This window comes from Mirounga leonina, unplaced genomic scaffold (assembly GCF_011800145.1).
Source record: "Mirounga leonina isolate KUSES-001 unplaced genomic scaffold, KU_Mleo_1.0 Mir_104, whole genome shotgun sequence".
NCBI classification, from domain to species: Eukaryota; Metazoa; Chordata; class Mammalia; order Carnivora; family Phocidae; genus Mirounga; species Mirounga leonina.
In genome coordinates, this window is record NW_023270231.1 from 22,189,555 (window position 1) to 22,200,198 (window position 10,644).

The 10,644-nt window shown below is 35.3% G+C and overlaps 1 protein-coding gene across 2 annotated transcripts; it reads left to right on the top strand.

Moving 5' to 3' along the window:
• The first annotated feature begins 1,187 nt into the window (after window positions 1–1,187).
• STARD4 (StAR related lipid transfer domain containing 4) lies at window positions 1,188–10,132 on the top strand. Of its 2 annotated transcripts, none has more exons than XM_035015648.1 (5): window positions 1,188–2,345; window positions 3,251–3,300; window positions 7,118–7,244; window positions 8,104–8,218; window positions 9,369–10,132. In XM_035015648.1, the coding sequence occupies exons 1-5, from the start codon at window positions 2,241–2,243 to the stop codon at window positions 9,596–9,598; spliced, it is 627 nt and encodes a 208-aa protein (XP_034871539.1). In that variant the 5' UTR covers window positions 1,188–2,240; the 3' UTR covers window positions 9,599–10,132. The 2 variants fall into 2 exon arrangements, with proteins under 2 accessions (XP_034871539.1, XP_034871546.1); XM_035015655.1 differs by having other exon boundaries at window positions 2,289–2,345; window positions 3,255–3,300.
• Window positions 10,133–10,644: the final 512 nt, after the last annotated feature.

Below are 10,644 nucleotides of genomic sequence, written 5' to 3' on the forward strand. Positions count from 1 at the left end.
TGCAGAGCAGCATGATAAGATCAAGGGTAGGATGAGGAATTTTTGAGGGTGAGGGGTGTTTCAGTAAACTAGCTCAGCAGGATTCTTGCTAAAACTGAATTTAGGGGCCAAAGACAAGCCCAAGAACAAGGCCTAGTCGAAAAGAGGACTCAGAGGAGCCTAGGAAGGGAATCTTTGTCAACAGCTACAACTACTACAAAATAAAACAAAGGGGATTCTTATGTATGCATCTGTACTTGAGGATTGCAGCCTTATTTCCATAGAAGTTTGAGGCTTGACATTTCATTTAGATCTTTTCTTTATTTCCTTTTTAGTAATAACTTGATGGTTCTGTAAATTGTGCAGCTTTTCCCCAGAAAGATACAGAAGAAAAATTCTTTATTCTTTTACTGGAGTGCACTAAGGCACCAAAAGAACACAAAATCAAGACCAAACAATTCTTGTTTTGAAGCAAACACACTTCAACAAGTATTATAGGGGCCTATTGTGTTCCAGGCAATGTTTTAGTTGGTGGGGATATAGTGGTAAATAAGGCAGTCAAAAGCCCCAGCTCTATTAGTTGGGGATGTGATGGTGAAAGGGTAGAATATAGTATACCAATAAATAAACAAGTTAATTTCAGATTGTGATAAACACTATGAAGAAACTAAAAGAAGGCTATAATAGAGACTTGCAGAAGCTGTATTAAGATAGGAGGTTTAAAATGAAATTTTCATTACAAGTTGTTTTTAGTCATGCTCAGATTTGGGATCTAATAATCCAGGCAGAGAAATAGCAAGTACAAAGCCCAGAGTCAGTGGCAAGCTTGGCCTATTTGGGGGGCAGAAAGAAAACCAGTAGGACAAGAATATTCTAGGCAATGAGAGGAGGTGGTGTGAATAGGCATCTCTTAATTTCTATTAAGGGTGATTCCTAGGCTTTGTCTTTGAGCAATTGGCTCAATTACCATTTTAAAAGTAAATTGTTGGGGCACCTGGGTGGCTCAGTCAGTTAAGCATCCAACTCTTGATCTCAGTTCAGGTCCTGATCTTAGGGTCCTGAGTTCAAGCCCTATGTTGGGCTCCATGCTGGGCTTGGAGCCTACATTAAAACATAAATAAATAAAAATAAAATAAATTGTTAAGATGGGGAAGACTGAGTGAAATTGAGGGGAGCCTAGGGTGATACCCATTAGGGTGAAGCCCTAAAAAGGCTTCTGGATCTGGGACTTTGGAGTTCTGTCTCTCTTCCCATTTCCCCTTTTCTCCAGCCTTTCCACATTTCAGCCTCAAAGATAGCCAGAGTTTTTGCATGCTTGCATGTTGATCAAAGGCTCCCAGAGCAGTTAGTCTAAAAGAAACCTGCAGAGCCTGCATGGACTTTTCTAACCCAGCCTAGGAAGTCATGCAGTCACAGACCACCTCTTGATGGGAAGCAATGTTTTTAAAACATTACAGAAGCTTTCATTATATCGTTTATTATCTTTAAGGTTAATAATCATTTCTCTTTAAAAACAATGTTGAACAGTAGCTTATCTTTGGAATTATTAATGATATATAAAATTATGAACCATTTGTTTATGCTGTGCTGATGGTTCTAAAAGTCTTCATATGACCTCCTTCCTTACACAGATACCTTACTGAATCCTATAACACCTTATCAAATGATATAAAATATTGAAAACGGTGCAGTTCTTCAAACTTTTGAAATTGTTCAGAGTTCTGTAACCCTAACCTGAAAGGATGTATGAACAGGTTTCTAGTTGTGCTTGTCATTAGTTTTCTAGAATGAGTCCTAAATCTGTTGGATGTTAAATTAAAAATTTAATGGCTGAAACTGTAAAGACTTTTTAAAAAAATTTATTCCTTGTGTATTGATATTTGTAGTTTGGAAACAGCAATATTTTTTTCTTTACATTATCTAGAATTCTATAATGTATTTCTTTTTATTATATTCCTTTAGAAAGGGAACTAGGATTGTAGTTTACTTTTATATGAGTGATTTTAATAACTTAAAATGTGTGATACTCATCCTTGACTAGGTGTTACTCATCTTGGCAGCTTTGAGGGAAAAAAACCTATGCCCAGGTCCTACTCTTCAGAGATTCTGATTAGTTGATTTGGGGTGGGATCCAGGTATAAGCATCTTTTACGGCTCCCCAGTGAGTCTGTTATGAAGCCATATTTGAGACTCACTGGTCTATTGCTTCAAATTGTGGCATTTGCTGATGCTCATCTTTGTCTTTGTAACAGAAGAAAAAAATGGAAGGCCTGCCTGATGCTGCTGCTTTTGCAACTAGACTTAAAAACACTCTCATCCAGTATCATAGCATCGAAGATGATAAGTGGCGAGTTGCCAAGAAAACGGTGAATTATTTAAATTTCTTATATATGGCATTTATCTTCTATCTAGTGAGATGGTTGATGACTTTCAAAATGGTAAGGGAAAATAGGAACCATACTTTGGGTGGATGGCAGGATAGATAATTAAGATAATAAAGTCGGTGGTTTGACATCTCACCAAGGCAAAAGCAATAATCCTGCACTGATTTCATTACTGCTTTAGATATTGGACATGAGAATAGACTCTGGCAACACGAGCCTAAAGAATAGCTTCTAAGGTCAACATATAAAATATAACATGTACTGATAGTTTGAAATAGTTCCAGATATTTCAACAAGCCTGTGAGGGTGGCCAGTTAGTATTCTTTTCTACTGGTATGACTTGTCCAAACTATCACAACCCTAGAACCCAGGACTCTTCTAGTGAAGTGCTCTAGCTAGTCTGATATTCAGAATTTCTTGGGAAATGAACAGAAAAAAGATGTAGGGACTAATTCAAGTTCGCACTGTCATAATAGATGTGAATTGTTTGATTTTAAAAAAGATATGAGCAAGTTCAGAATGAAATATTTAGCATTCCTCTTGTCTTAGTCTAAATGTGTCAGTAATGGTAAATAGATAAGATTGGAGTGAGGCAAATAATAATGGCTGGTGCGGATCTTAACAAGGTTTGCATCTCATTAAGCTACTGAGAAATCTGTTTTGGACGTCTGTACTTTAAGCAAGATGTGAAGAACTTTAGGATACAGAAGAAAATCAAATATGGATCATTTTGATGGTATAAGTGACTTTTATGTATCTCTGAATATTTACTTAAGTTTTATTTTAATGCAAAGACTGATGTTCTATAACTTGAAATTGTCAGTTTTATATCCAGAGTTCCACCTAGGTAATGATTTATGCCCGTATACTGTTTGTTATTTTTCCAGAAAGATGTAACAATTTGGAGAAAACCTTCAGAAGAATTTAATGGATACCTGTAAGTAAATTCTTGTAGTTTTATGTAGCTCTTAAGACATTGCCAGACTTCATATATATATATAATATATATTTATATATATTATATATTATATATATATAAATGATCACTAAATCATCATTGCCAGTAAAATTTGACTTTTAAGATTTGTGAATTGTGTAAGGCTGTTGAATCACAGACCTGTACCTCTGAAACAAATAATACATTATATGTTAAAAAAATAAAGAAGAAGATAGTAGGAAGGGAAAAATGAAGGGGGGGAATTGGAGGGGGAGACGAACCATGAGAGACTATGGACTGAGAAACAAACTGAGGGTTCTAGAGGGGAGGGGGGTGGGGGGATGGGTTAGCCTGGTGATGGGTATTAAAGAGGACACGTATTGAATGGAGCACTGGGTGTTATACGCAAACAATGAATCATGGAACGCTACATCAAAAACTAATGATGTAATGTATGGTGATTAACATAATAAAATTTAAAAAAAAGATTTTAAACTTTCTGAAAAAGCATATCACCTTAAGAATTCAAAGCCTTTAAAGTGTCCATATCTCTTGTGGACTGAGTTGGTAGTAAGGGAAATCATAAATAATGATATCGGATGGCCTATAAAAATCTTAAATTTCTTAGCACACTGTATAACTCCTTCTAATATTCTTCTATATGTACTTAGTGCTGTAGCATACTTTAAGAATTTATCTTAAAGAAATCATAAGAAAGATAATAGTTAAGTACTTATCTCTTCCATCACATTACTTATAATATTAAAAATTACAAACAACTTGAATAATCAATAGAGATGGTTAAATTTTGAAACGTGATATTTTACACTCTTTAAAAACTGTTTTCACATATTAGTTTAAAACACAAGAAAATGCTCAAGCTATAAAGTGAATAAAGCAGAATATGAAACTGCATGTAGAATTGTGCGTTGACTTTAATTTTTATGTATTAAAATATTTTTACTTAACACCAAATACACACCTTGAGATGGCTGCTTTATAGGTGATTTCTATTTTCATTTTTTGATATTTGCATATAGTTGAACATGAATTATACTTTTCACCAGAAGGAAAAAATACTGTTTTTTAAAGCCAGTAGAGAGACAGTTGCCTTGTGTAATTGGAGTGGAATGTTCATATCCTTGGGACTCAGTCCTTTTAAAAATGAAACTGTGGGTCCCACTTACTATGTGTTCTCAAGTATAATACCAAAGATAGCATTTCCAGAAAGATGAGTTATACAATATTTATGACAAGGACCAGGAAACTAGAGTTGTGGATTAAGCATTGTAAGCAAGTGTGAAGTTAATCCTTTAGATCACTGATTCCCAGTGGGGGTTGAAAAGCACAAAGAAGTGCCAAAGGAACATTATGCTTGGTGATTTGAGGGGACTTCATTGAAGAGCTAGTATATGAACTGAGCTTTAAAGCAAGAATGGGTTATTTCTTAGGGAATGAAGGACGGATTCATATTCCAGGCAGAGGGGATTGCATCTACTACATAAACACAGATGGAAAACACTCTAAGGAGTTTGTTTAGGGAAGTAGAAGTGATGTTTGTATAACTGGAGCATAAAGTATGAGGGTAGGGAGAGCATATGTCTGAAGGATTTTTGAATTCTAAAGTAAGGAATTCAATATTGTGCTTACCTTTGCTCAACCCTTACTCCCACCTCCCAGGTCGTCAGAGATTTTGAACTTAATCTGATAGCACTGTGAAAAATGGAAATGAGCATGGAGAGTTTAGAGAAGAGGTTTTACCCTGGGAGTCCATGGCTAGCTTCTTGAAGTTTCCTTAAGATCATAAACATAATTTTGTGTCAATGTTATATTCCTGGGAAGAGATCTTTGGCTTTTTTTCAGAAACTTCAAGAGATACATGGTCCAAAGAGCTAGAAATGGTTGCAGTGTTGAGTTGGACACAGAGTGCCCAAACTAAGGACGTAGCATGAGAGTTGAAAAGGGCAAGCGAATGTGAAAGGGATCTAATGGTGATGGTGGTGATGATAACTAACATTCATTGAGAGCCAAATATTGTTCTAAGCACTTTACATCTAGGAAGTCATCTTGATAAAACATGGTGACTTTTATTCTGACTATTGAAATGGGATCAAGAGAAAAAGAGTCAAAAGTTGAATCCCAGATATCTAATTTGGGATTAATTTGTATTGCCCCATTCCCACCCTCCACCCCAAGTTAGAGAACACAGGAGGGAAGAGCAGATTTAGGATGGGGGAGACAGTGTAAGGTTGAGCTGGAAATACTTACAAAATGATAAAACAGCTTCAGATGCTTTAAAAAAAAAAAATCTTTTCAAAAACCTGCCCAAAATGTTACTGATAAGAGTTAAAGCCAATCTATCTCTAATTTCTTTTCTTTTGTCCCCAGAGGTAGCTACTGTCTTAAAGTGTGTATTCCTGTTTTATACTTTGACCACATATATATATATATGTGTGTTTCCTTTAGTAATTTGCTTTTGATTTTTTCCATTTAATACAGTGTTTTTTTTCAGGATTTAGCCATGTTGTTACATGCAGATCTGTTCTTTCACGTTCATATGAAAATATTACGATGTGTTTAGCTGTGTTTGTAAATTTTTAGGTTGTTGACAATTCTTCCTTATAAAATACAGTGCTATAGTAAACTTCTTTAGTATATGTCTCCTTCTGTACACATGTGTGATTTTCTTTGGGTATGTACCTGGGTCTTAAGGACACGCATCATTCAACTACTGTAGACGTTGCCAAATTAATTGCTCTCTAAAGTGGTGGTAGCAGTTTGAGAGTTCTCATTCCCTTCCATTCAATACTTGTTATGTTTTTACTCTGCCAGTCTCAGGGATATGAGATGGTATCTTGTTAGTATTTACTTAGTACGAGTGAAGTTGAGCATCTTTTCCAAATTTACTGACATTTCCGATCAATCTTAATGTATCTTTTGTCCTTATTTTCTTTGGATTGTCTTTTTCTCATTGGTTTATAGGAATTAATTATGTATTCTCTATAATAATTATGGCTGTTTATATGTGTTGCACATACCTTCTTCCAGTCTATGGCTAGTTTTTAAAGAAATTACTTATTTTGTCATTTGTGGTATGCAAGTTTTTAATTTTAACTGTCTTGTATTATTTGTGTTTTTGTTTGTTTTATGTATTCAAGAAATCCCCCTGTATCCTGAGGGCACAAAGATGTATTTTTCTCAAAGTTTTAAATTTTATGTAGTGGTCTTTAGTCTGTCTGGAATTAATTGTTTTGAATGGTGTCAAGTAGTGATTCAGTTTTTAATTTCTCTTTAGGGTAAGTACTGAATCAAAGCGCCATTCATGCAATAGTACATCCTTTCCCCACTGATACTCAGTGCCACCTTTGAAATATGTCGAGTTCTGATACTATTCATGAGTCAAACCTCTGTGTGCTATTCCTGGGTGACCTATTTTTCTGTTCCTGTAAAAAAGTTTTTGAAAGTCAGAGTAAAAATATGTGCATACTAATAACATGTTAGAGCCTGAGAAAAGAATAGCATACAGAATAAATGAAGCTCGAGTGTCGTATGGACTGTTTCCGGCTACACCGTAACATGAAGGTACTTTCCTATGTTCATGATAACATAATTTAGCCTTCAGATCACTTGTTAGATTTGAGGGCAAAGAGTACATTCTGATAAAATAACTTAATTTATCAGAAAAACTGTTGGGATTTATTCCCTTTAAAAAAAAAGCTGTATTAACTTTTACTCTTTTTGAAGTTAGCTCTGAACTGTGAGGGCATGCTGAAATTTTTCATACTAATAGCATTTGACCTTAATCTTTTTTCTCCAGTTTCAAAGCCCAAGGCGTTATAGATGACAGCATCAATAGTGTCATAGACCATATACGCCCAGGTCCCTGTCGCTTGGATTGGGACAGCTTAATGACTTCAATGGACATTTTGGAACACTTTGAAGAGGTATTTATTTAGAAACATCACTTCAGATTTTGGGGGTGTGTGTGTGTGTGCATGTGAGAGAGAGCATGTGAGTGTGAGCATGTGCACCTACTTGTATTCATTGTATTCATTGTTTTGAGAGTAAGTAGTCGTGGCAGAGATCTCACAGGGGAATCCTTTCTGCCTTTTAAAAAGCTTGAGTTTCCTCATATTAATGAGTATTAGTCAGAACTGCGTTTGTTTTACACAGCAGCTCTACCCTTGCTGCTTAAGAAAACTGTCAGCTCTTTAATTGTAAAACTTAAGTTGAGATTCTGAAATCTAAAATTCTAAAAACAACACCATCATATTCAGGTTTCTAGATAATCGTATGTAGGTTTTTCCATTAATGTTAAGCCAAAATCAAAGACCAAAAACAAAAATGCCACCTTAGGCATTAGAGAATGATGTAACCAAAGTGGGTTGTCCTCTTTTTCTATTTTTGTTAATTCATTTTTCCCATGTTTGAATTTCTTTATTGAAACATTTGGTATTTTGGTCCAAATATTTGTGGATTTTTATCTTAAACACCTATAGTCTACACCACCTACTTCCGTGTTGAATATCATATAGGATACAATACACTGCATTGAGTTAGAGATTTAGATACTGGGTAACTTACCTCTTTGTATTTTAATCATAACCTTATTCATTCCCATACAGTGGCCATGAAGTTTAGACGAGAGATCTAAACCTATCAGAACCACTGTAAGAATTATTCTTAATAGGAATTATAAATACATTTTGAATGAGTATGAGTTTTTTACTAAGGGTTAATTTATGATATATGAGTCCATATATGTTTCCTAAGTAGTAACAACTGTCACCTCTTCTCTTTCAGAATTGCTGTGTGATGCGTTACACTACTGCTGGTCAGCTTTGGAATATAATTTCCCCGAGAGAGTTTGTTGATTTCTCCTACACTGTGGGCTATGAAGAAGGGCTTTTGTCCTGTGGTAATGATCGCAAAACCTTGTACTTTCTTTTCATTTGTCTTAAATATTTGAGTTTTCCCGGCTGGATGTTTCTATGTGAGATATATTTTCAGCCTTCACACTTATTTTATAATCACTAAGCTTTGCAAATGCTACATCCCAGGAATTAAAATAACAGTATCAAGAAGGGTTTTGAAATCTTTCTGGTTAAGTTTTTATTCTCAGTTACATGGTATCCTCCAGGTCACAGCTACAAACAGGAATCACGTAGCTGCCTCTGAGAAAGGGATGTAGTAAGCAGATTAAGTCACTCTCAGAAAATAGCTTCTTAGTCATATCCATAGAAAAAATAGGCATGGTGTGTTAGAATATTTTTCCTTCCTTGAGCTGTGTAATATTTTTTTTAAAAATGAAAAATACTGCTATTAGAAGGCTCCTGCTTCCTAAAATATATCTATAGGTAAATCAATCTTTTTTTGTGTATCGTATATACTTGAGTAGGCTGTTGTAGGTAAATATCTGCTTGTTTACTCTTAGCCAGCCAGTACCAAAGTTGGATGTGGTAGTGCCTTTAGGGAGTAGTGGTGGTACCATAGTTTTGATTTTTGGCACCTTGAGGCCTGGGTGCTACAGCCAAGATTCATAGTTTCCAAGGAGTTACCAAGATGACATAATGTTACCTATTCTGATGGGATTAGAACTTTCCCCATTACCTCTAGCCCTCTGTCAGAATTCTGCTTGGTAATTATCTTTTTCATTCTTCTATGGTCACTCTTGGGGCTTAGTTTTCATCTACATGAGTAAGAAGAAAAAAATTTTTTATTTTATTATGTTAATCACCATACATCATTAGTTTTTGATGTAGTGTTCCATGATTCGTTGTTTGCGTATAACACCCAGTGCTCCATTCAATACATGCCCTCTTTAATACCCATCACCAGGCTAACCCATCCCCCCACCCCCCTCCCCTCTAGAACCCTCAGTGTGTTTCTCAGAGTCCATAGTCTCTCATGGTTCGTCTCCCCCTCTGATGTCCCCCCCCTTCATTTTTCCCTTCCTACTATAAGAAGAAAAATATTTAAACAAGAAATCTGATAATATGATTGTATGAGAGTTGTAGACTAATCTCAGTCACTGCTATTAATGGTGTTATTTTAAAATTTCCTTGTAGGGCTAAGTGTTGACTGGAGTGAAAAGAGACCAGAATTTATTCGTGGATATAACCATCCTTGTGGTTGGTTTTGTGTTCCACATAAAGACAATCCACACCAGAGTCTTTTGACAGGCTACATTCAGACAGATCTGCGCGGGATGATTCCTCAGTCTGCGGTAGATACAGCCATGGCCAGCACTTTAGTCAACTTCTACGGTGATTTACAAAAAGCCCTACAAAAGGCATAATACATTTAACTTGTAGTATGATAGTCCCCCAAATCAACTTTTTCTCTCAGCTGCATGGGCTGTGAAAATCATCCTTTCCTCTCTTCTGTGTAGCCTATAGAAAAATTTGAGGTGATTTGCTGGTTTATTTTATTCCTAAAGTAAATAGTTATCTAAGAGAGGGCATTTCCATTTTCTTAGACAGTGACTTCCACACTGTTTGGTACAGCAGTGTGTCTAAGCATGGAGAGAATGACAGACATCCATGAAGATGTAGGTATACTTCTTTGACCTGAACTCCTAAGAAACTGAATACTGCCTCAGTATGAATATTTTGGCTACTTGGAAATTAGAGAAAGCACAAGCTTCATGTTGTTAGTTAAAATCACCTGTTTTAGAGTTTTAGGAACATTTTCTAAGTTTTAACTATTTTTGGAAGCTAAATATTAGTGCTTTACTTTTGGTATGCTCTGTGAATTCGCCAGTATCTTGGACTAAAGAAAAAACTATATTTTATAAAGGTGAACTTCATTGTCAGGTGACTTGTACTACTTTTAAGTATTGAAAAAATCAGAAATAGAAAAAGAATAGATACAGTAGTATAGATACAATTCAAATACAATTGTTTTGATACCTAGATAACATTATTTTGTGGATATCTTTAAAAATGTATTTGTATCTTTCTGTGCGTTTCTTTTGGAAGGCCTAAAAAGCATTTATGCATGGATAAAACAGTACAAAGAACTGCCAAATATGTGCTGGGGACACCACATTGATTGGATTGTGTGAACTGGTTGGTGGTACCCTATATTCACACAACAGCAAATTGTCTAGAAATCAAATCCAGTGAGTGTCTTGTTCATGTTTTAGTTTAGTTTTGTTTTTTTAAAATAAGCCCTCAAGAAATAGCTCTTAATTCTTAGAAGTATGTGATATTCTGTAGGAAAATAATCAGATTTTCAGTCTTTCTCATTTGATCCATGTTCACATTTCAGTTTTAAAGTATCACTCACCTCATAAAGTATTACTAAGTACATCATAAACATTCACAGTTGTGACATAACTTC